The sequence below is a fragment of the Lissotriton helveticus genome, chromosome 8, assembly GCF_964261635.1.
Source record: "Lissotriton helveticus chromosome 8, aLisHel1.1, whole genome shotgun sequence".
Taxonomy (NCBI): Eukaryota; Metazoa; Chordata; class Amphibia; order Caudata; family Salamandridae; genus Lissotriton; species Lissotriton helveticus.
In genome coordinates, this window is record NC_136069.1 from 1487088013 (window position 1) to 1487115297 (window position 27285).

The 27285-nt window shown below is 42.9% G+C and overlaps 1 protein-coding gene across 7 annotated transcripts in view; it reads left to right on the forward strand.

Annotated features, from left to right (window-relative positions):
• Positions 1-27285, forward strand: part of NOX4 (NADPH oxidase 4) — an 840225-nt gene that overhangs the window by 432083 nt on the left and 380857 nt on the right. For all 7 annotated transcript variants that reach the window (XM_078658423.1, XM_078658420.1, XM_078658421.1 and 4 more), the window contains 2 exons: positions 14472-14636; positions 23843-23905. In XM_078658423.1, the coding sequence (XP_078514549.1) occupies positions 14472-14636; positions 23843-23905 (228 nt within the window). The remainder of the gene's footprint in view (positions 1-14471; positions 14637-23842; positions 23906-27285) is intronic.

The following is a 27285-nucleotide window of genomic DNA, read 5'->3' on the forward strand; positions in this document are numbered from 1 at the left end:
AGCGAGACGTAAACAAGGGAGACAGGAGAAAAACACACACTCTCATGGAGTACTTAATCATAAAGGAAAAGGTAGCGCCTACAAAATAACAAGCATTGGCATAGCCAATAGGTCTCGCCTTTGGGACCTTATAAGTGTTTAGCCATGCAACAGTTGATGTTGTTGCACCAAGGATATTGTGCTGGATAACTAAACACTTTTAAGGTCCCAAAGGCAAGACCTATTGGCTATGCCAATGCTTGTTTATACAGTGACAGCACAATGGTTATAGGTATATAGGTATATATGCTAACGTGTCCACTACGGTACCTTATAAAATTATTATATGTCAGTGAGGCACTTCATTACCACGATCCAGCTGCAGAAGACTTGTGTGCGAGAGAGGGTGTGAGGCCAAGGGATGGTGTGAGTCAGACGGTGTGGGACAGTGTATATTAAGGCGTGTTTGAGAGTGGTAAAGTGTGTGCTTACACATCCTATCAGTCCAACAACCTGGCCGGGACGCATGCAAATAACAGGATTCCATTGGTATGAAGAGGTTGGCATAGAAGAACCATTATTAACCTTTCGCCAAAACAAGCACAAGACAGTGCAAAGTATATGGGCATAACAAAAAGCAAAGCTCCTCATCTTTAGTGGGCATCCATGAGGACACTGAGTGACTAGTATATAAACTCCTAGTGATGCAAGAGGGGAAAAAGGCAACTATTATTTGTAGAGAGGGGGTAATCTTAATCTGAAATATAGTGTCATCCTCGCTAAAATCTGTGAAAATAACAGATACAGCGGCAACAAAACAATTTCCCCTAATCAGTGTCAATGACATGGCAAGGAACACCTCCCCTCTTCTCACGGACATTAATCCAATCCAATCTATGCGGTTATCATCTTCAAGGCATGTGCGGCTCTCTCTAAACAAAGCTGGGGAAGTAATCCTGCATGGGACAACATCACTGACTGCTTCTGGCTTTGAAACAGGAGTCACAGGCTTGCTTGAAAAACAACAAATTCCTCCTAGACTCTCCCTTGGGAAGTGCGATTTTTTATTTCTAAATGATGGCCTTTTAAGCAAACAGACCGAATCGCAGGCCTCTGTCTTCTCTACCAAACTGCTATTTAATAGGGCAATGACCCTGAAATACGGTGCCTGCAATTTTCGCACCTGCTTTGCTTTGCTACATGTTGTTCTGCACAAAGAGGGAGTTCTCCAGGCTTGTTTGTTAAGTGCTTGAACTGTGCTTCTGTGAGTCAACCGTGGCAGAAGGAGGGAGATTGGAAATACTGAAGCCGCAAGATTAAAGTAACTGGATAGCGCATTTAAACCAGAAGTAAAAAGGGAATTAGTAACCAAGCCCAGGACTAGAGAAACACCAACTTCAAAAGATAATTTTAAAAAACTTGTTAACTGTACAGTAGTAACCGTGTGATCGCTTATAACTTCACTCCAAGACACCAATCCATCTACATATGGCCTCCAATAAAATATGAGAAGTTAACAAACGTTAACACAAAAGTTTTACCAACCTGGCTGATTCTGAAAACGTTTCAAAAAGGAGGCGTGTGTGAAAACGCGCTGAAAGTTAACAAGAATGAAACGAACCGGACTCCGGAGGTGTGGGGGGAGGTGGGGCCTTGCTGCTCCGGGGTTTTTCACTGCTCAGTGCCCAGCAGCCGGCCTGGTTCCTCCTCTGCGGCGATGCCTCGCTCCTACCTCAGACGCAGCTTCCCCCTGACGGTCTCGGACCTGTCCCCAGTGGCCGGCTGTGGAATTGCAGCCCCTGCGCCAGCAGCAGCACGCGTTCGGAGCCAGGAAGGGAGCACGCGCACGCTGACAATCTGCGCGTTCACATTCCACAATCTGCGCGTGGCCAGGTCTGTACTCCCTTGCAAGCCGTCACGGTGACAATACATTTTGCTGGCGGGAGCGCTTCGCGCTCCAACACCAGCGAGCCCTAAAAAGTGGAAGGGCACAAGAAATGCACCCGTGCTCCAGGGGAGGGAAAACATATAAAGAGGAAGGAAGCTTATGGCGGCTGACCAATAAGAAGCCAGCACATGAGAGTGACAATGAAGCCAAATAATGGCAAGCAATAAGCAGTCTCTCAGCCAAGTATTGGAAAACAAAAGATCTCGCAAGAGACAGCGCAGACACTGCTGTATGCAAGACCGAAATATTGACCAAGGGCATGTGCAAACTATACAGTGTTCAGACTTCTCATATATAGGGTATTGAAAGAACACATGGAGAGGATGGGCAATTTTGTGAATCAGTTCAACAATCTTCACTTACAACTATGTAGAAACATATGCTTTTTCGTTATTCCTCTGACAAACGTACCAATACAGATAGAAGATTGTATTCTTTGAAAATCCAGTGACATTGCCATGTGATTAAGAGCTTCCTTAAATATGCCAATAACTGTAAATTAACAACATGTTCATAAATAACGACCATGCATAGGCATTGTGCAATTTCATTTCTTTAAGTTTCACGTAATGTGCATTAAATGTCATGTTACCAAAAGGGAGGGAGGGGCAACTTGCACCCCCCCCCCCCGAGCCATTATCAGACCCGGGGACAAAATTCCTTGGGACCACTTATTTAAAGAAAGGAGAGGGGGTCTTTGTGGCCTCCATACCTGTGCCTTGCAAGGCTCTGGGGACTCTATCCCTATAAGCCAATTTTTTAAATAAAGAGAAGGGGGGCTTGTGCAGCCCCCCTGGCATATTTCTACCCTAGGACCGTATTCCTGATGCCCTTGGACAGTTAAAGTTGGGTGCCCTGGTGCCCTCCCAGGGTACACACCATAGTCTCACTGGGGGCTGCTGGAGAGCTCCAAGGCCTCCAGTGCCTAAGCCAGCTCCCCACATACCATGGGAGCCTGCATGGCTCCTGCTCACATGGAGCAGCTCCAAATGATGCTCCCTGTAGGTCGGAGCAATCTTTTGATCTGTTTCCCTGCCCACACTCAGATCAAATAGAGCATTTTTAAAGCCCGCTGGGAGTGGACTCGGTGTTTGCTCCCACTTAGCAGAAAATTCAAAAATGCTCTCACCAAGTGAGAGCAAACCCAGGTTTCCTTGCCCGCAGCAGTGTGGGCTGGAAAACCGCTATGTCCCGGGGGTGGGCTCCCCTGGACTTGATATATCTCAATCAATGCATGGTAGCCTGCACAAATATATATAAATAATTGGCTGCAAATTTGATGCAACATTTTTTTTTTTAATTGGCCCCAGGCTTAACAGTTAGGGTATCCCTACGCTGCCCCCTTGTTCCACCATCCCTGAGTTTGTAGTAATTCAAAGGGTTCACAGATAGAGACCTGTCTAGTTAATATTCCTTAGGTAAGCTGTCCTGTGGCTCCCGATACTGGAAATTCTTTGATAAGGACCCAGTAGTAAATAGGTGTATCACAAAATTAAAGACAGGTTGCAAAACGTCTGCCTAAAATTTCCTGCATCTTTTAGCAAGGAGTATTTTCAACTATCTAGCCTTGTGTTTTTACTCCAGAAAGAGGCTGGTTCTTTTCAGTAATTAAATAGAGCAGTTCATCAGGCAACCACAGCAATAGTGTATTCTTATTGCAAATTATTGTGAAATTACATGTAATTACCTAAAGCACAAATCCATTATTTAGCACTATAGTTTAGTGTGAAATGCATCCTCATGTCAATTTTTGTTGTTAAGACAAATTTCATGGTAAAAATATAGCGTGAACAATACAAGTGGCATGAGAAATAGCTGCTTGCATTCTGGTCATTCGCTTTATTCCCGCTGCTCTGTTGCCAAGTAGGAAAACGAGGCTTAATTTCAGGGTTTTTGCATACTCAACTAACTCACTAATCTTGAAGTTATGGGACTAATGACAGCATATTTTACATTTTGCCCGGGCCTACTTAGCACCTTCACCATCTCCTCAATTCATTAAAATGAAGGAGATACAGTCAAAAGTGTAGAAAACAGCTGAGAGATAAAACTTTAGAAAGCTGAATTTAACCACATAGGTTTCACAAATTCAATCATGTACCCTTTCTTGTTTAAATAATATATTTATAGCTATCCAATATAGGAATCCTAAAATATTTATGTATCTCTCTTTACCTTGTAAAGAAAGCTCAGTCTGTTAGGTGCCAACCTTTGTGCTACTTACATTTTAAATGTTGAAATCCCAGCAAAACTGACACTGCTTTCACACTTTTGAGGATAACCAAACAAACTATCTTCAGTTCGGTATTAGCTAACCCCATTGTAGCTAATCCCCCTTTTCTGCATGGTCAACCCTAATTTTTCACAAATGTTAGGATCCTTTTTTGCTGGTCTTCGGATTCTGTGCAATGTCACACTGCTTCTTTTCAGTGGCTCAGTGATTATGCTCAGGTTCTACAATGGTATTGTGATAATGGTTTCACCACATTTGGTCTGTTTAACGTTCCTTAAAGAGCATGATAGATGGTGTAGAAATTGCACCGGGTGTGGAAGTTACATAATATATGTGAACTGTGGTGCTTATGTACGCAACTCACATATATGGGAAAAATAAATGGCTGCCAGAAGCACCACTGTGCACTGGCTGGGCTCCAATTCAAATGGTACTGTGGTAAAACATGGCAAGGAAACTTGCATTTGTATGTTAGAAAGACTTTTTTATATTAATATTCCACCCATGTGCGTTTTAAGCAAACAATGCTAGTAGCACAGTGTTTCTTTATGAAGTCTACCTTCACTGTGACTGCAGGCCTAAAAGCTATTTCCACTGTGACGGTTCAGCCACATTTTCAATTAGACATTCCTATGTGTGATTACAATATTTATTTAGCAACTTTTCTTGGGAAAATGCTGGAAAAACATTTAAAGTTATTTTCTTTTAGTTTCAAAATCTGATTTAATGGTGATATCAGATTTGTGTTCTCCTGAAATTCTTCAGTCCCTGGCTAGTGCATATAATAACACTGGTTCTTCATCACCACTTCAAAACACTACACCTGAAGAAGACGACCATGCTGGAAGAAAGAACACTCAGGAACATAAGGAATCCTGAATCGTGCTTACATCAAGGAACTGGAGCTGGTCTTTCAAGTCAACTGTTTGGTATCCTGTTTGCCTGCCCCAGGGGCACAAAAGGCATAAGCAATCCTCACCCTATGAGGGTCTGTCCTAACACAGAGAACTGGACCCTGCAGGAGCACAGGCTAGACAAAGCTCTAGTGCCTAGCAGCCAGTTATGAGGACCTCAAGGGTGAACAACTGACCAGAAAGCACTTTCCTGCAGTTTGAGAAAATGTGGACATAGTAATTAAGTACTTTATTCCATCCCTGCAGGACTGTCACAAGTTGCTGAGGGAGGGAGGGCGCACATTGGGAAGGCACAAAAATTAAGTTTGTCACTTTAGCAGCTTGAAATTGTGATAAATGGGACAGCTCTGTGAAGGTATAGTGCCTTGTTGAGTCCTGCCTGGCAGCAACGTTTAGCCTTGCCACACTGGAGGATTTTGACGGAAAAAGTGACCAAGTCCAAAGGTAAAGCTTGGCAGTGGTGAAAGACGTCACATTTATCTGACTGGCTAAGTTACCTCAGTGGCTAATAAATCCAGCTTTGTGGTTGTATTGCCTAAACCAACATCTTTCGTGGGAGCTCAGAGTTTCCAGCTTCAAGCGCACACACTGGCTTCAGCCTTGGATCATCACCCGCTGAATAATTTTTACTTCTATTCCAGAGACTACATCCAAAATTAAAACTTTAACTGGGGTGACAAAGTTGGGAGATATGACAATTGCTCCATCATGGTTGGCCCGATATCGAGCATTGGCCCTGGCCAACTGCAAACTGTTGCTTTTTAATGGTGCTTTACTTTTTTCTAGGTGCTTTTGCCTTGAAACTGTAAAAATATAATATCTCCGTTCTCCTTATTGAATATAATGATCTTGGTGTCTTTCTACTTATTAACGTTTTCTCTATTTTTTTTAACTAGTTAAGACATTTTCTTGGTATGGGCCCTTTACTTTAAATTGGTTGATACCGCTTGATATGAACTCACATTTCTCTAAATAATTGACTGATGTTTGTGTCATAGTTGCCAGGGATTAAGCAGAGAATTTCTGAGAATTATGTTTTGCCTAACTATGTTGTGTTCATTATGTTGGCAGGGGTCATCCTCTTTCAATTTAATAACACGATTTTTGTCATCCAAAATATGTATATACCTCATTAAACAGCTGTTAAAGCAGAAAAAAAATGATAGTAGTTTGTGCATCACATGTAACTTTGTAATGTTGCATACTGTATATGAAACTTGTTCCGCAGACAAAGCCCACAACAATATGAAGTCTACATTATGTTTATGGTGCTCAAAAAGAACAATCTTCACCTCTAAGCTTGAGACTGTTATGAAAGTAGTCATCCTCACAAACTCCCAAATATAAGGCAATTAAATGAAACAGTATACATTGGAATACAATTATCAGGTTCGTTCAAAATAAAGTTAAGATTAACCTGATACATATTTTAAAAGTGGCCAAATAGATTATTCTAGAAAATTAAGACTTCTTACACATTAAGTGGGTGAAGAGAGTTATCAAGTTGCAAAAAATAATGTCCATTGTAGACTGATGATACAACTGACTTCTGGACTAGTCCCTCTTGCTCTGGTGCCCAGCCCAATATTTTGTCCTATTTTTTGTAACAAAGGATACAATATAAAAGCACTGGCAGATGTTTTGTGTACTTCCAGTTGACCAACAACAATAGCCTTGTAACTATCACGCTGGATATTCCCTGAATGTTACAAATACCATATTAGGACCCTGAATGGAATCCAAGGATTAGCTCCACCATTTTCAGGTCAAAATAGTGAGAAACAAATGCAGATAAACGAAACAGAAAAAAGTTAGTAGTTTGAAACAACTGGGAATCGTCAAGGATAGCAGAAAGGAAGGAGATAAGAGTAGAATTAAATGTAGGTAAAGGCACATCCATTAAATTGAGGTATGAATTATTGTGAGGGCATAGTTTTGGGAAAGGGTTAGATAGCAGGCTATTGTAAGGGTGGAGCTGGAACACCCTAAGAGCATGAGGGGTCTGTGCCTCTTGGGGACACTACTACGTTTTCTTGGGTTTGAAACAGTGGACATGGAGGGGCTTTACAGTGGGCCGGGCGGTTGTGCCCTTTATGGTTTTGTTCAAGAGTGAGTTTGCGGTCAAACCAAATTACTTTTATATTGTGATGCTGCTCATTTGTCTTTACTTTTTGGCCAAGGAGAAGATACAAGCTGGCCAAAATCTTCAGTAAGTCTGTCCTGGAGGCAGCATTCTTCACTTTGTTAAGAATGTAAAGAGTAAGTTGAGAAAACCATATTGTGTATTCGCTCCAGGCAATGAAGACTTTATTGCTCAGACTGCAGGCAATGACATGTAAGTTATCTGCAGCCCCATAATTAAGTTGTCTTATATCATTTGGTGTTCCCAGTTTAAAGTTGTTTTGTTAGAAGGGATGTTGGTTTTAACAGGATGTCAATTGAAGAGATGGACCTCCTGGCAAAGCACATTAGAAAAAGCTTTACCACAGGGGAACGTCCTGTGCCAGAATTGCTGCTGTAGTCCTGCAATGATGGGGCCTGTTTGATAATAAACATCAGCAGCTCGGGAGGACTGGCTTGTGACTTTGGCGCTGGTGGGGAGCCTGAAATGAACATGAAATGGCCGATGTCAGACCTCATTATAATTATATGCAATGTAATTATAGAAACATTCAGTATATTACGTCGCAGAAAACATTCAATTTAACTTAAAGCAGAATATGTATGACTTATCCCATTTCATTAGGTGATACATATGCCCATCATTACAAATCAGCTGGAGCAATATCCCCTGTGGGATGCCACTTGATCAATTTCATCTGGCCCACAGTTCTCGCACATGACTTTACTTGGTGTGAGAATACCAGTCTCATTAGGTCTCACCTAGTGTTGCAGCGCATGCGCTACTCGCTTTGCGAGGCATGCAGTATACACTATAGCGTAGAAGCTTCGTGGAAGCTCGGCCCACTCTCCGCCCATCTTTTTGATTGGCTTAGATCCTAAATGTTGCCTTCTGATTGGTTTTAGGCTTGTTAGTCACTCCTCCTGACAGCCATGTTGTGATTTGTATGCTTCCCTGGCTATTGGCACCTTTACTTCAACACAATTTTTCTTCCGTGTCCTCCCGCCCCCTTCCACAGTTCGTAACTTCTCGCCCCGCTCACCCTCCCCACTCTCGTTCGTGCCTTCTTGGACCCCACACTCCCGTTTTCAATGCAATAGGTCTTGCATAAACCTGAGTCCTATTGCATTGAAAATGCTTGTTTGTCGTGGGATTGGCTGGGTGAATTTGCACTCTTTTTTGTGTTGCGCGCTGCTGATGGCTTATTTTGCCTGACCAAATGATGGCAGTCTCCAGAACACATGCGCAATACAAGCATGCAAATGCTTGTTTTTTTTATTTGTGAGCACTAGGGCTTGTTTTCTCACTGCTCTCCCTTCCTTTGGTAGCCTGCCCTGCCCTCCTCTGCCTCTTCCCTCTCCCCGGTGCGGTGCAAACACTGGGCTTGGTATTCCAGGCTGCAGCCTGTTGCCCACGCCCAGCCTCCCTCCCACGCAGGATCTGCGTCACAGGCCTATGTGTGGGAGGGAGACAGCCGAGCTCGGAGCGGAAGATCCTAATACCATCCGCAGAGGGAGGAGGGGAGGGGAGGTGCGGGGGAGGAGGGAGGAGGGAGGAGGGAGGAAAAGAAGCTGCCATCCGCGTCCAGCATTACCACACTCCCACCCACAGCTAGGCTGCCCGGCTCCAGCACAGGCGGGCCCTGGGCAGAAGGGAACAGGAGACCCTTGGCTGCTAACAGAGTGCCTACCCCTGTGGGCACCAGATGGGTACAGTGCCTGTCCTGGTGTCAGGGTGTGCTGTTTGCACTGAGTGAACGAACAAGGCAGCCACTACCGCTTGGGGTAAGTTGCACTCACTCAGTGCTTGCCTTTATACAGATTGGGTAAGTGGCGCTCAGGCATGCTTGGTACTTTAGGGGACTTCTCAAATTTTATATTTATCATTGCATCATTCCTTTAGGTGTACAAGGTACCTTGTACTATTCATCATAACGCAGCGAAATCACAGGGTATCCCATTGTTCATAGGGCTGCAGAACAGTGCACTCTACAGTTCACGTGCGACTCCATTGCACTGGCCTACACCATAGGCTTCACCTCACTCTCTGGGAACTTTGCACTGTACAACGTGCACCGTACAACACTTAAGTACTCGTCACGCGCAACTGCACTTCTCTGCAGTGTACACTTGACAACTGCATGTGTTTTGAACTATACTTTTCACAACCCTGTGTACCCTCACATGAAATGCATGATACTATTCATAGTTCTCTATGAACATCGGAGTGCACTGCACACACTTCATTTTAGACTACTTTTGATTTGATGTACTTCACTAGTTTGTGCACCAGCTTGTGTTCTGCTCTACACTCCACAACATAACATACCTGTATCTTACTTTTCAAATCTTTATGCAGTTGCATACCGTTTACACTGTGCTCTTAACACGGCTGCATCACTGCACGCTCATCCCAAGCTCACTTAACATAACTATTGGTTACACTACACAACAGCAGACGACAGCATTTGATCAGCTCTTGTAGACTTCATAATATTACTATACAGGTGTGTGATCCACTTCATAAAACCCGCCACATTAAACCTGCCTGTGTACACTTTATTGCAATCGCTTTGTGCGTTGTCTGCAGAATCAAAACGTTTCTCACAGCTTTACTCTTTGGTGTGCTCTGCGCTTCACTGAACTATACATTCCTAACTGAAGTATACTTTTCTATCCTGCGCTGTATTGAACACTTCCCATCAGTTTTGACCTGCGTGCTCTCTTTGCTCACATTTCACAGTACCAACGCCTTGCATATACCCTGCAGTGCACACTGCAAAGTACTACTAAAGACTCCTGTACTAACGTCATGGTGTTGTATGCTATGCACTGTACAGTTTCACTTTATCAAACTGTATGTGTATTTGGATTGTGTAATTGACTACATCGTATGCTTCATTTTTTTAAAGTTCTGTTACTTTACTTACAAGCAAAAAGTACTTTGAAGGTAACCAGCACACGCATTGCTTAAAATTGAGCACAGCTTTCCGGGCAAATAGTAATGTGCGAAGGGTGCTGTACTCTTGATATACTGTCATGTGTCATTTCGGGGTACCACGTGACTCCATGTCAAGAAGCCATAACATTTCGGGTCTCGTACCCACCTTTTAATGGTTTTCAAAGAAGGCTGGCCAGCGGGTTCATTGGACTACAAGTCCCAAAGTGCGCATATTAAAAACAGAGCTTTGGACTATACTATTTGCCGCTGAAAGGCAATATTTCTCTCCATGTGTTCCATACCTGGAGTGTCACACAGTTTGGTGCTTACTTTCCCTCCATGTTAAAAAACAGTAGATATTTCAGCACCCAGGCTAATGAGCTGCATAGCTAAATACATATTAGGTCCCAAAGGCGAGACCGATTGCATTGCAAATGCTTGTTTTTTAAGGTGATGAAAGGCATTCCATAATATCGTGGACCATTGAGAGCAGAGCCAGTGTGCAGAGGTTCAGCCTGGTCCCCACTTGAACAACTCACAGCATGGCACAGCATGAACTGCTCTACTCAGCAACTTTAATGAGTTCTTTGATTGTTTTCTGTACTTCAACTGAGCTTTGCACTCTGATTTATTGATTAACTGATCTTGACTATTCCAATTGATTTCCATACGACAAAGTCTGAAAATAAAGCCATTAAGGTTTAAGACTTCTCTGTTATTTTTGTAAGACCAAGTGGGTTCTACTTGGGGAAATAAAATTGTCATTTAAAATGTTCCAATTACAGTAGTGACTTCAGTGTTCCTAAGGTGGTAAGGCAGGAGAAAGTTATAAAAAAAAAAAATGTTGTATATTATGACAGTATGATTTTTTTAAATAAAACTGTGTATTTTAGAAAATGTATTCTTTTGCTGCCAATAACCTAGAATTTTAGATATTGTTTGGAAAGAAGATAATTGTTTTTCTTTTATGTAAATGTGTTTTACTTTGATGATTCTGTGAATCGAATAAAGATGCTTACAACAAAAAATACAATGAATTACACACCTACCTTGAGGCGTGACGCAACATCCTCCTCCACCGGTCATCTCCCTTCCAGGCTGGCTCCAAATGCAGGACCAGGAAACTGCATTAACCAATCCTGATGCTGCACTCAGCACAAGAGCAGCACCAGGATTGGTTGGAGCAGCCACTCAGTGCTCCTAATCGGCGCTAGACGCCTGCGCTTTCTCAAACCCAGCTGTCTCGAACAGCTTGGTTAGAGAACTTTAAAATGCTCATGTCTGACGGCCGGCTAAATAGACATGTGCGTTTTAAAGCACACAGCTCCTAGCTGCTGCCACTCAGCAAGGCAGCACTGGCCTCACCCCACTCCACCCTGCCCTGTCCTGTCAATCAGTTCAGGGCAGGTTGGTTGCTCAAAAGTAAAACTGTAATAAATAAAATATATTACCATTTAATTTTCCAGCTCTAGCCTATCGGGTGGCACTCTTCCACTCAAACGGAGGAGCTACACATGCCCAATTTAGAAACCGGTCCAGTAGGGGAGCACCAAGATTTGTATAGGGCTTACACCCCTCCCAGTCCAGGAGTCGCACAGAGAAAAGGAACTTTAGTGGAACGTCCCAAAGTGAAAAAGATCATTGATATTTCCAGTTTCTGCTTTAATTTGCAAAAAGGATCTTCTTGCCAGGTTCGGATCTGCCCCTTTAAATATTAAGTGCATTAATTCTGGGTGCGTTATTTCACCTGGTATTTACGTGTGCAGACCCATGCCTGGAGTAACCACACCCAGTAATGACAGATGCGACGGTACACCTGGAAAACTTGCAATCACGCAGACCGGATGTAACACATTAACCCATGTGATAAATACTGTCCAAACTGCTTGTAACAGAGTCCATGAAGGCAAACGAGTCCAGACCGTAAATCATGTAGGTAATGAGAAAGGTCATTATGGACCCAATGGTGTCTCAGATTTTCTTTACGGTTTTACCAGAACAAGAGTCCGCGGGAAGTCACTTCCATGTATTTCCCTGCTCAGGGCAGTGATCTCAGCCCAAGCACAAGTCTGCAGATAGAATTTCAGATTCTGCTGTAGCTCGGAGACCGATTTTTTTCTATCTAGCTCTTTCTTATTTTGGGAAGAATAAAGTGCTAAATGTTGATAGTTTTCGTGATAAAATATTTGCTCAGTTCTGACTGATAAAAGTAAGGCAGATGCCTCGAGGAAGCATTTTTTATGAAAATATGGAACACTTTCTGGTAATAGTACACAAACATAACAAGATGTGTATTGTTATCAAATCTAATGCTACTCGTATTATCAACCTCCGAAGAATGAAAGGCTGAATGATCCATTCAGGATTCAAGCTTGTGGCCCTCAAGTCAAAGACAGAATTTTCCAGTGGACAGTATCAGTCCACTGAGGGGTCAATTTTGATGTACTGAAATTGGGAACGTCTTTTTCTGGGGGTACGGACCATTCGTCCTCATGCAAACAAAGCTCTTTATTTCTCCCATGGTGTTCTTCTGTTTTGTGCAATGATATGTTGAATATACCACAGCCACTGCAATAATAGACCCAAGCCCACGTGGTAAAACAAGTGCAAATGTAATTTGCACACAGTTGACCATTAACGACCTTTGGGAGTTAAGGACAAACTGCTCCTGCATTGTCCTGGCACTGCTGCATTTGCAAAGCACTGCAACCGAGGCATTAACCCCTTCCATACTGATGACGGCCCCCGGCCGTCATGCATCACGGTGAGCGTGTGCTGATGACGGCTGGGGGCCGTCATGATCCCGCCCACTCTTCAAAACCGCCGCACAGCTCGAAAATTCACGCCGCGTGCAAGGGGTTAAAACATACAAAACGGAGCCAAAAACTTTTTTCTGCCATAAGCCACATTTGTTCCACTACTGTGTAAATTAGGAACACATAGCACCTGATGGCCGGCACTGACATTTTATTGTCGCAGTGTTCTTGCTCCCAGTATTTACACTAGTTCAGATGCACCCATCAGTCTTTGCATTTAAGCCATTGGGCCTTAGTTAGATTTTGGAGATGGCATACTACGTCACAAATGTGGTAGTGGTCCCATCTGCTGGATCGCAATTACATCATTGAATAAGGCACCTCCAAAATGGTGGTCGGGCTATCCATCACGTGTTGACAGAGTATCCCATCCACCAATCTCTAACTAAGGAACAAAGGGCCACATGCATCAAAAGAAAAATTGGTCGCAAACGGGCAGATTCTCAGAATCTGCCCCTTTGCGACCGGTATTTTTGCATTTGGGATGCTTCATCCCAAATGCAAAAATCGCAATTTAAGGAATCGCAAAATTTGTGATTACTTAAATTGCGATTGCATTTAAGGAATCGCAAATTGCGATGCCTCAAATGCAATGCATGATGCCATTGAAAATAGCGATTTTGCTATTAGGGGACGCAAACTACCGTCAAATGAAACAACGGTAATTTGCAAAAACTTTGAAAAAGGCAGTGAAGTGCATTTTTCAAAGTTCCTGGTTACACACACAGATGCCCTTGGGGCATGTCTGTGTGCAACATGTGTTCACATTACAATTTCAGGGGTGCAACAGGGTGTCCTTTTGGCACCCTGCCACCCTTGAAATTGCATCTGCAATTTGTGAGAACCTATTGGGTACTCGCAAATTGCGCTTGCAATTCCCATTTATTCCTATTAGTCTCTAGGCCCATAAGAATGAATGGAAAGGAATTCCTTAATTGCGAGTCGTAATTTGCGAGTCACATTTAAGGAATTTGTAGGAATCGCAATTTTATTTGCGATTCCTACATGCATAGGTAATAGTGATTCTTTAATTGGAGTTCCTTAAAAATCACAATTAAAGAATTGCTATTGACTTCTTTGATGCATGTGCACCAAAATATTTTGTCTGGGGATGCAAGGCAAACCTCTCCAATACCACCCGAACACCAAAATAACGTTTTGGAAGGGCCTGGAGCATTTACTTACTCTGAGACATAATGATAGAAACACATTATTATTGCATAGTGGTATTCACACTGCATCAGTGCTTGAGATGGAGAAATAGAAGTGCTTGTTTCTGAGAAGTGCCGGTAAACTCAAATTAAAAGTATTACACTTCTCTTGAGAAGTGCCGGTACTCTCACTCTCAAAATAGTGCTGGGGCCCATTTAAAGGACTGCATTATGTACAGCCAATTTATGTGAATTTATTTGAATATAATATTTTGTGGCATGCTCTATTTCGTTCCTCTTCTGGTGACATTTGTCTGGCATGGAAAGTGACTATGATTAAATTGTGTTGTTTGTTGTTTACCTTACAGACCTGGCTGTGGATTTCAGGACCCCTGTGTCTGTACTGTGCAGAGCGGCTGTACAGATATATAAGGAGTAGTAAGCCAGTCACTATCACCTCTGTAATAAGCCACCCGTGTGATGTCATTGAAATTCAGATGATAAAAGAAGATTTTAGAGCAAGACCTGGTCAGGTGAGCCGACAAAAAAGGCAGTGACATGTAATTGTACACCTTAGCTAGAAATACACACACATGCACACCCACATGCTCACACATATGCACACACATGCAATCGCATGTCAGTAGACCTTTGTACTCTCTACCATTCCTATGTGACTCTTCGAGTATATCCATTTGTATCCCTTCCTTATGTATATAGAGATAACTCTAATCACTAGTATATGCAGTAGACCTTTGTACTCTCTACCATTCCTATGTGACTCTTAGACTATATCCATTCGTATCTCTTCCTTGAGTGACTTTACTACTTGTACATTTGCAATTTTCCTTCCTGTTTGTATCTCCTCCTTGTGTGACTTTACATCTTATACATTTGCAATTTTTTCTGTTTGTATCTTTTATGTAACGCATGTAATTCTAAGTCCTTATGTTTTGCAACTGGTTCTTATGTAAAGCGCTCTGACACCTTCGAGTAAAGTTCACGCTATAGAAAATCTCATTAAATAAAATAAACCTCTATATCTATAGTCATGATTTTCTGTCTACCCATGCCCCTGTTTTACGAGAACTGAACATTAAATACACGCTGCCTGTTCTGCACCCAGGCTGCATTACAGCCTAAGTGGAGAACATGCCCAGGCCCCCAGTCCCCATCTGAGCACCGAACCATGGCACTCAGATCAATCTCAGTGCTGAATTGCAGCATTGTGATTGGTCAGGGGATCCTGGGGGTGCTTCCTTGTTCTTGTTCTAACGCGGAGGACAGACAGAGCAGATACATGGGGCCCAGCGATAAGGTAATATGGTAAATTATTTTTTAAACTTTTTTCACATTCTCTATCCTACACCCACCACCTCCGATACGTGCTGGCCAGCCCTGTCCATAAGTAAAGTCAATTTTTTTTTTTTAACTTTATTTTCAATTTTGCAAAATACAAGATAAACCTCCCCCCAGGCATCGTTAAAAACACGTGTATACAGACCGACAAGTAAAGTCAAATTAAATGCTTTCCCTTCTAATGCTTGGATAGGGAGATAAAATGTATTGATACCTTTGGCAAGAAAATGATTTCCTTAGTTTGCCTGACTTTACACTGTTTGAATGGGGTGTGCCTTCTATGAAGGTGCACCAAATCCTTTTGGGACATGGCTAGCAAGATCTTACTAGCCATTCTGTAGCACCGTAGAAACTCATTGGCCTAAACAATCCAAGAAAGGCAGGGCACAGCAAAATATTTGTTGAAAGGAGCCCTGAATGCCAACCACCACACAGGTGTGCTGTTGACATGAGTGTACTGCTTAGAAGGTACAACTGGATGCAATCAGCTGTATTTTCAGGGGATGTCGTTGCGCCCCTTATGAACACGCACTTCGATTGATCTAGACTCTTTAGAGGGAAGGCTGACTCGCTATTCAAGTGATTCAGAGATAGTCAGGCCACAGCTCGATCCTTGGGGATATTGTCCCCAGCCAGAGAATTCCACCAGAATCGTGAGGCATTTGGAGGCTAATGAGGAGGCCTAGCTTCCTGGGAATATGGATTTCTCAGCCAGTGAAACAGCAAACTCAGCTCTTTTGGGACAGAGTGCATGCAGTTAGCTTACATGCTGTTGGCTGAGGCAAGTCATTCCAGCAGGGACAGCAATCCTTCAATTCTTTCTCCTCTGTAGAGTGATTCCCAAGCTGCTTTGGTTCACCCTCTCGGGCCCATGATTGGTCTCTGGGGAGCAAGACATAGCACTTGGTCCCTGGCAGGAAATTCATCAGTTCAGACCAATGGGTTTTGCAAATTGATTGAAGAGACTGTGCCCTGTTTTTAATTTCATCCCCTCCTTTTCTTTTTCCACACTAGGGAATTTTTTGGTGGCCCATGCCTCTAATTTGATGCAAGAAGTCAATATCCTGCTGGCCAAAGGTGCCTTCAAGTAAATTTTGGACTTGAAGAAGAGTGCTATTCTCAGGACTTCCACATATGAAGGAGCGCAGAAGCTTCAGGCCTATACTGGACCTCCAGCAAATTGAAAATTCTCAGTCTGGTGCAGGTCCTCTATGCTGTGGATCATGATGTCCAAAGACGTGCAGAATGCATATCTGTGCATATTCCTGTCCTGAAGTTCCACAGATGTTACCTGTGATTCACAGTGGGGTGTAAAGACTTCCAATTTGCAGTGCTGTACTTTGCTCTTTCTGTGATCCCTCAGGTGCTCACATAAGTAATGTTAGTGGTCACGGCTCGTCTTGAGAACCCAGCGATGTATCTATTCTTGTACCTCCATTACTGGCCGCTCAAGACAGGTTAGCTGTCGTCAGTCACAGACCACTTTTTCTGGAGGTATCCTGGACACATTAGTGACCAAGTCCTTGCCACTGCTGCAGAGAGTCCAGGACATTTAGGTTGTTATCCCTACCTTCCCCAGGTATCTCTGATAGGATGGCTCTTGTTATCATGCCAGATGCTACATTTGGACCCTGCGTATGAATTGAAAATGTCAATGGACCCAATGAAGTAGCAAATGAATGAGAGCAGACGAGCTGAGTAGACATCTACTGGTGAACCACGAGTGGCGTCTTCATCATGAGGTGGCACGGGCATCTACAATCAGTGGGATATTGCCTGCTTAGATCTGGTAGACACTGTCAAGAACTCAGTGTCAGAGCTTCTTCACAATGGAGTTTCCTCCAAAAAGGATATCAGCAGATGCATTCAGTCTGTGATGTGACACATATCTCCTTTAAGTATTCCTTCTACTACTTTTCCTGCCTCAAGTTCTGAGGAAAGTCAGGACAGACTAGGCCCAAGTCATCTTTGTAGACTAGCCTGGGCTAGGAGAGTGTGATGCCCAAGGACGCTGAGCCTGGACATTTATCGTCCAATCCAGGTACCCATTCTTTCAGAGGACATCCTGTCTTAAGCAACAGGAAAGTGCTCTATACCCGAATCTACACCTCCATGTGTGGAGAATGAACAAGGGGAGTTTAATTATTTTCACCTTTATCCTGAAGCAGTTGCTGTCATTATTGTAGTCAGATGCCCATACATGAAATCCATCTATTTACGGTGCTAGTAAACATTTGATGTTTAGTGTGGGGTCTGTCATCATGACCCCCACGCAGGCCACACCTTCTGATATATTGTTGTTTGTTCTGTCTTTGGCCCAGGACTGCCTTGTAGGGGTACAGGTTTCGGCCCTTTTGACATTTAACATTTTTGCCTGATCAACCATCTCTTTAAATCAATGAATGTGGTGCATTTTTAAAAGGGCGTGATTTTTCATGCCTCTGTTCCTTACGCCATTTGAGCTTATTCCCCTTTTTCCTGTGCGATGTTGTTATTGAGCTGAACAAAGAAAGACTCATATTAACCTCTTCGATGCTCATGACGGCTCCTGGCCGTCATGAGTCACTGTGGGCGTGTGCTGATGACGGCCGGGAGCTGTCATGACCACGCCCACGATTGGAATGTCAGCACTGCGGCAGAATTCACACCGCAGTGATGAGGTTAATATTCAAGATATAATTGAAACAAAATAACTCCTCATGTCTTCTATCCAATGAAGCCAACTGAATATTATCTCACAAGACCATACCGATTGTATTGACTAACCTATACCTCCTCCTCACCTATACCTCCTCACTCTGTTCAATTGTTTCTGGTGGTTTAGGGGTGTTGCTCATATATAGGCTTATAGGCTTCAGCACATAAAATGATAGCCCTGTTCAAAAGACGTGGACCCTGTGGGTTGTCACCCCCTATCTCACAGTACTGAGCCTATGCAAGTTGCGTGTAACAGGTTCTGACAATTTAAACAGTCTTTATCACCTGTACGTGACATGACTGAACTACGGGTGCTTTCTCTGAAACCTCCTTACAAATCAAATGGTGGTGAGGACTCAAGCTGGTTTCTTGCCAGAGCCGGTATTGTTACTCTATGTAGGTCAGTTGATTACCCTGCTGATGTTTTTCATACCGCCACACCCCTCAAAAGAGGACAAGAGCTCCATTGGCTCATCCGTTAGAGAGCGCTGAGCTTCCACCACAGTTGTTCCATCAGGCTGAAAGCACACAAAAATCCTCCCTTTATTAAAAAAGCTGTCGGCAGATCCAAACTTGCCGGCTCACCATGGACCCATTTCTCTGCTGCCTGCGCTGTCCTGGAGAAATTTGTCAACCAGAACCTTTCACGCTATTTAGAAATTAATGACCTCCCATATCCAAGCCCATCGGGTTTCAGGCCGAATTTTAGCACTGATACTGCCCTGCTTGAAGTTACTGATTTTATTAGAGGCACTTTAGACTGTGCTCATATTATTAAACCAACCAGCAACCTTTGGCACGGTTCCTCGCGCTAGGCTCCTCTCTCACCTTCAGAGTATTGGAATTGAGGGTCTTGCACTGTAATGACTGAAGTCTTTCTTGGATATTGGAGGACAGGAGGTGTGGACCCACCACCCCCTTTTTCTCCTGGCATGAAAGAACTTACAGTCGCCCTAAGGGCTTGCTCTGGCTCGCTCTGAGTCCTACATTGTTTAATATCTACCTTACTCCGCTTGCATATCGGGTGGAATCCTTTGGTGCCAAAATAATTTCTCATGAGGATTACACTCGGCTCTTCTTCTCCTTTAAACAAGCATTGAAAATGCAATAGGTCTCGCCTTTGATTAAGTTAAAGCCATTTGCTTTGCTAATGGTATTCTATAGCTAAGCAAATGGCTTTAACTTAATAAAAGGTGAGTTTTAATGCTTGTTCCAATTTGTTAGAATAGATTTTCAGACAGCCGTAAGGAGGATATGCTTCAAACATTACCCAAATCCAGGATCCACCACACTATGATTATGCACACAAACCAACCATCAACAAGTGCACAAAACACGATTCCGATACGCCATAACCTGCTATTGAACACGAGAGCATTGACACCCAACAACACAATAACTTCATCTATGACCTTTCCACTGAGTGTTGTCCTAAAACAAACAAGCCTGTCAGTGTATTACGAGGATTATTTTTTTAACCATGCATTTCAATCTACTGCGGAAAATGTGTATGATGGATCCATTTCTTTTTTTGAAACACAGTGACTTTCTTGCCACTGTGAAGGTGCTATTCTGGCTTTTGACCTTACAAAGGTCCCCTACGTGCAAGACTTCATGACACAAAACATTCCATAGTAGAAATCTGAAATTAGCTTCCTGGTTATACCTTGCCCTACATTAGATATATAGTTGAATGCACAAGGGAGTAATTCTGTATGTTATGAAAAATTGAAAAATGGAGGAAGCACGTTTTCAAGAGACATGAAGTGCTTTATTTAGAAATATATTTCAAGAACTCACTATCTAGCGGGTTTCTTTTTAAAAGTGCCAATACTCCATTAAAGCTTTATATAAAAAAATACAAATTACTACTACACCAATGCTGGTTGTTTTTTTAATTTAGGAAGTGCAGGCACTCGGTAGCCGATAGTACCTGGCCATATAAAGTAATGGATATTAAACATTTGAAAGCCATGTTCCTTCTGACTTGAATCCCCCTCATAACTGCTGGTGACGTCAAACGACGAAGGGTGTAGTTAGACGGTAAAGATTCTCTGTTTATGACCACAAAGGCAACATTGGACACCACACAAGCAACTTTTATTTATGTTTCCTAAACCAGTGGACAGTCTTAAAATCACTACCAAGTGTGTTTCTCTGTTTGTAAGAGGAGCCAAGAGAAGCAAAATAATATTTAATTTTAAAAAATGTAACGCGTCCCTCTACTGCATCCCCGGAGCTAAATGCTGCACCCGTGAGCACCGCAGGCCCCAGGGGCTGACAGAAACCAATGCTTGAATGCTCGAGGTCTGACTCTTCGACCTGCTTACATCCTACACCCAAAGACAGCAGGAGGTGAGGGCACCACAAGAGCAGCGAATACCAGTCCTGAAACTGAAAGCAGAGCCTCATTCAAAAACAACTCATCTAGAAGTCATTCCAAAAGGAATTAGGAAATCTAGAAGAAGAAAAAAAACCACATGCTGCTCCGAAAAGCAGGCCATGATCCCCGAGTGCAGGCAGCAGAAAGACTCAGGGCTTCCCCAACAGACACCGAAACTGCAGAGCAGGCAACAAGTGACTATAGTCTCTCATTTCTGTTCCACCTCAATTTCTCATTGGGTACAATAAGCAAATATAATCATACTGCCCAACAACATGGACTTGCTTATTCCTTTGATTTTCTCGCATTCTGGACTTACAAGACCTGTTATTTATAGCGTCTAGAAACAAAAAAGTGAGGTATGAGCCGGTATATATTCATATTAGTTTAACAGCATCATCAAAAAGCATAACTATGCGAACAGTATCATACACTCTGTGGTGTGCATCCATGCGACATATTTCTAAAGGCATGTAATCCATGAAAAGTGTTCTCCCTACTTCAGAACAAGTGTTGGTTGGAACGAGGGCGATTAAGTTACAAAACAGTGGGAGAGGGACACATTGAGTAATTGTGTAACAAAATTTATACACAGGGAAAACAATGCTACAGTGAAAGAGAGAACATACCTGGCAAGGAGAAAGTGACTTAACAAGCTTACAAAAAAAAGTGCGGCAAGCTGATTATATATCTACTGTGTCACGCCGCAAGTAAGAGATACAATCCCACGGGCGTGGCTAAAAGGAGACAGGATTGCAACAAGCAGCGATTGACATGCCTTGCATACAATCATTGCACTGCTTTCGGCATAATTTGTGATGCCAAACGACGTGCACGAATCAAAGCTGAAGGCAGAGCTAGGACGAGGCTTCTGGAATCGTATCGATTCCAAGAAGCCTCGTATGACGAGAGCAGCGCATGCGCTGCTTATGTCACGAGACCTAAAAAGGAGAAGCTATTACATTGGATTCAATAAAACCTTGTCTAGCTGATGTCTTACACTGGATGTGCATCAATCAGTTAAAGTGCAATGCGGATAAGACCAAGGTACTCTGCTTCAGCCGCACTTCTTTGGGGAACTGTCAAACTCTGGCCAGATAGTGCCCCTCCGCTAGGCCTGCAATCTGAGGTGGTCAAAAACCTTGGAGTGAAGTGTGATAATCAGTTGTGATTTTCAGATCAAGTTAACGCCGTAGCTGGGACCTTCTTTGGCCTGTTACACACTGCAAAAAAGTTACTGTACCTTCTCTACCTTCCAGCTGGACAAACAGTTATTACAGCACTCATCATGACCGGACTGGACTATGCAAATACATTATATATTCTGTTCCATGATTACCAAGTAAACAAGCTACAGGTGGTACAAAATGCAGCTGCTTGCCTCCTTCTCAAGCTTCTGCTTGGAGCTCAGATCTCTTCATATCTCCAATCCTTACATTGGCTTCCGGTGAGAAAATGCACCCTATTTAAAACTCCGGTACTCTTATCCACAGAGCTTTGCACCACACCAGCCCCAGCTACCTTTCGTTCAGGCTACATACGTATCTTCCACGTAGGAAGCTGCGTTCCTCTCAAGGGGCTCTTGCTATGGTACCCAAAATCTGCCATTCTAGAGGAGGTGGACAATCCTTTTTCTACTTTAGCCCCTCGGTCTGGAACAAACTTCCCCCTGATCTTCGTCTAATTGAATCTGAAAAACAGTTCAAAAAGAAGATGAATTTGAAAACTTGGCTTATTTCCCAAAGTTAATCACCTCTACCCATGCTTCAGTGCCAGGACACTCCTCGGAGTAGCTGCGTGTTATATAAATCCCACCCCTCATCATCTACCATACAAGAGACCATTGTATTGATCATCTGGGTTTATTGTGATCACGAAAGGCAAGGCGGTGCAAACAAGAACTCTATCCAGGTGGATAATCTACAATTGTAGTATTGGGAAATGGGGGTATGGATCTGCTTTGAGCATCTGCCAGGTTTTGGTGTGGGCGCTGGTGCGCGTGTTCAGGAAACATTGCCTTGACAGGTCTGATGGGAAGGCCTTTTTACCTGTTCGGTACTGCAAGACTGCATAACCGGAGTCCTCTCCTGACACACTCCATCATTTTGAGCTACTGCAGCAGTATCTATTTGAAAGGTGCGGCATTTGTGATTAAAAATATCCTTCAGAAAAACAAGTTACTTAAAGTTGGTAACATTCTTTCTGTGGTTTACTCAATCTAAACCCAGGTTCCTCAGTTCCCTTCCTCCTTCCAGTTCTGTGAAATGGACTCATGATCATCATAATAAGTTTCCAACATAGATTTTGGCATCCTGTCACCTGCAATTTGTTTGAAGTGCTCTGTATCTGATGGCACAGAAGGAGAAAGATTAAGAAACTGTTGTCAGCGCCCAGGGCTGATGTCTATATGCGGCTCTGATCCATGACTTCTGGGGTGGTATGAAGTTACAGCTGACATCTATAGCTTCAACTACCAGAGTTCACGGAGCACTGCCGAACAAATCTCTGGATGTAGCCTGGCACCTGGGAATAGTCTAAAGGAGAGGAATCTGAGCTTAGATAGGGCATGCACTGGAAAGAGTGTTGCCAAAGGTAAGTAGCTTGTCTGTTATGAATAGGGCTCCCGATTTTATGGTATTCATTTTTTTGACATTTCTGTCTGTAATTATCTATATTTATTTTTTGCTAATTTCATCTGTATTTATTCATATATATTTTGGAATTTTTGGAAAAATTAAGGTGAAATTAGTATATGTTGTATGCTGTAACTAGCAGAGATTAATTTACCATTGTATTTATCTGTACATAGAAAATAATGCCAACATAGTAATAGCAGTGGCCTGCCAAGGACCAGTGCTTAATTTGAGCCGGTGGTTTCCGGTGCTCAGCACCAGCACTTAATCATTAACACTGGCGCTTTGAACACACCCCTTTATGGTAGGCAGATTAAGTGATTTGCCCAGAATCACATGATGATGAGCAGGCACCAAGATTTGAACCTGGTTCCCTAGCTCTGAAGTCGGCAGCTCTGGTCATTATGCCACATCATCTCCCCACTTTCATGGTTAATAGTTGGTTCTGTTTTAGGTGCTGCTAATGGGAGAAATGGGCTGGTGCAAGCTGTCTTCCGAGGAGGCCCCGGCACTAATGTTTTTTTGCTAATTAAAAGCTGCTAGAGACAAATATGCGTATTTTTATTTAAAGGATGAATATTTAATGTATTGGCTGGTGCTAGAATGCCGATTATGCACTTACACAATATTTCGTTCTCTTTCCTGTTTGTGTGGGTGTTTCTGGCAGTATATTATTCTGCACTGCCCAGGAGTTTCTGCATTAGAACAGCATCCCTTCACCCTGACCATGGTAAGTGCAGCTTTCACTTTAATCTATGACTTTTCAGTAAGATCAGCATTCTGCTTCATTGGAAAATGTCTGAAAAGGTTCATGAAAATATTCCTTAGGAAGGACTTTGCTCTCTAAACACACATAATTGCTATTTCGTGCGCACTGTGTTTGTCTTTCATTTCATCAGCGAAAGCGAAATGATTGTTAAGCTCTTTTCTGCTTGCCTTTTGTTTTGCTAAGTGGGAGTAACACGTCAATTCAATTTCACAACAAGAATATGCACACCATGGCTCGTGAAACTAATTGCCTTTGAAGCCATCTGTTTGCGAACCGGCAACCATTATTGGAAAGTAATGTTTATCACAATGCTTTAATGTGTATGTGGCAATCATTTTTGTTTAGAAAAGGAATCACCAAAGTTCCCCTTTTGCCTTGAAAGGGGAATATTTCCACATTTGGACATCTTTTTCTTTCCTAACATAAATCTTTGTTACAACAAAATATAACAATAATTATTCAAACACAAACAATGCAAATTTTCTGTTTCTGCACTGCCATTGTTGTGAAATGTGATTCTGTTTCCAATATCAATAAACAATTCTGGCACATGCATCAACAATGCCATTTGCGATTCCTTATTAGCGAAAAATAAGGATTCACTAATAAGGAATAGCAAAAGGCTATGCATGTAGAAATCGCTTAAAAAATAGCGATTTCTAAACATTCCTTAATTGTGACTCGCAAATTGTGAGTCGCAATTAAGGAATACCTCCCCATTCATTCCTATGGGCCTAAAGGTCCATAGGAATGAATGGGAAGACATTCTCAGTTTGCGATTCTCAATTAGAGATTCGCAAACTGAAAATGCAATCTCAAGGGTGCCAGGGTGTCAAAAGGACACCCTGTTGCACCCCTGAAATCTGCATATGAGTACATCTTGCACACACACATGCCCCAAGGGCATGTGTGTGTGTAAAATGGAACTTTGAAAAATGCACTTTAGAGCATCTTTCAAAGTTTTTGCAAATTACCATGAAGTTCAACTTTGTTTAATTTGCTCCCCCTATTAGCGAAATCGCTAATTTCTTTACTTTAATGCATTGCATTTAAGGAATCTCAATTTGAGATTCCTTAATGCAATCGCAGTTTAAGTAATCGCAATTTAGAGATTACTTAAATTGCGATTTTTGCATTTGGGATGATGCATCCCAAATGCAAAAATACTGGTCGCAAATTGGCAGATTCTGGAAATCTGCCCGTTTGCGACCGGTTTTTACTTTGATGTATGTGGGCCAATATTGCCAAAAATGTGCCTCTTTAAATATTAACACATTTTAGTTTACATGGTTTCAGTCTCAAAGGTTTTGCAAAATGGAGCAAATTAATCATATTCACATTCGTTGAAGTTTCTTGCAAATATGGAAGAGGGAGAAGATTGTGGTGTAGCAGGGTAATGCATCCCAGTGGCGCACATCATTAAAGACACAGGGACTTATTACGATGTCGGTCAGGACAACGTAGCGGAAAGGGACTACCCGACAAGGCGTCTGTGGTCCAGCTCCCATGATAATGATGCGACCGCCTTCATGGCGGTCAGAAAGTGTATATTTTCTATTTTGGCTTGTGCTGCGGGCTGCAGCACAAGCCGCAATAGAAAAAAGACACTTTTAAAACATCCATGCCGCGTGTGGCAGGCACCATCTGCTGCCTTCCACATGGGGCATGCATGTTTGGAGGGGGGAACCGACGGTGCCTGCCAGACCTCTTAACGGAGGCAGCATATGAACGTGGCCCTTCTAGGGGCCCCCAAAGTCTGTTTCCATCTGCCTTGGGTTTTCCCGCCCAGAGATTACATTTGCTAAAATATAGATGGGTAAACATTAAATACTACTGGAATAGCATGTCAGTAGTTAAAGAGTAGTTGTGTCGCGAAAAATGCTATTTTCCATCACTCCGACATACAAACACTGAATGTGACTTTTCAGGCAGTAGCAGCACTGCAAGCTGCCCCTACAAACATGGAAATGGCACAGGCAAGTGTAGTCGATGCTTCTGTATGGCACAGGATCCAGGCAGCACAGAGGCAGAACCAATGCAATTTTTTCCTCAAACACAGAATTGGTACAGCATGACCTGGGGGTGGACATACTTTCAGGTTGCACCAACAGAACCAGTTGAGAGGACTGAATTGCTAATATGGTCGGAGATTCATAATGGGGACAACCACTGCGAAATCTTTGACAATCTGGTAACACCTATTTCCCTGTGTTATAAGTACTATAAGAACCTGGTTGATAAACCTAAAAGCAAAGGATCTGGATTTGCTTTGCCAGTAAAACAGAGGCCCAAGATCATCTCGTGGCAGATAGTCAACAATAGGCAGAAATCCATGTACGTTTTAATTGTCAATTCCTGATCTTGAACTTACAAATCTGAGATACACATTGAATCTTCTTCCAGAATATTGGATACCACGTGTTACAGACTTCTCCACAGCAGCCGCGGCTGCTGCAGGTAACAGCGCTGGGGCGGTGGGGGATTTCGGGAGATGACCACGAGGGAAAATTATTTATTTAATTTTCCTTTGTGGTCGTCTCTCGAAATCCTCCTCAACCGGCACCACTGCCTCACCGCTCTTACCTGCAGCGACCGTGGCTGCTCCACAGTAATAACTATATAAATTTATATTTCTTTGTCCAGTCTGGAGAGATCGAGATTACCGTACTGTACACCATGTTGAAAACTTGTATTGATAGAATTAAAACTATAAGCCTCATGTATATTTTGAGGTGTGCCCCCATCCACCAAGGTGGCAATGGTGGCTTACTGCCTTCCATGTTTAGAGATCTTTGCCAGCCTAGTGGAAATCACTGTGCTTTCAGAAGAGCGGAGCCATGTTTCATATGGCCTCTCAGCAAACTTATTTGTTTTACAGAAACCAACTCTCAAAGCTGGGAATCATTTTTGTAAACCCTGATACTAATGGCCCCCATACCCTGGGAGTTTTCTCTAATGAATTTGGGGTCATTGTTTAGGTTTTTTCGAGACAGCGCATGCACTGTCAGCAAAGTATTTTATGAACTGCAAATAGAAGCTTAAAATCGGCCACCCAATAGTCACTATAACTTACCATTGGTTAGCTTCTATTTCACTCTTGTTTCCTTGCATCTTATAGGTCAGCGCATCCTGCTTCCTCCTGTGGCTTCAGTGTTTGTCCCTACCATGGACTAACTACCACTATCTGTAGGCCAGTGTCCCTCCATGGGCCATGTGCTTCTGCAGGTCCTTTATTTCTTTTTTCTTTTTTTAGATGTTGCACAGCTGCTTGCAGGCGTGGCAGTTCGGTTGAGGCTGTTCCCATGAGGCACAAGTTCAAACTGAGGTGGTATGGTGAGCAA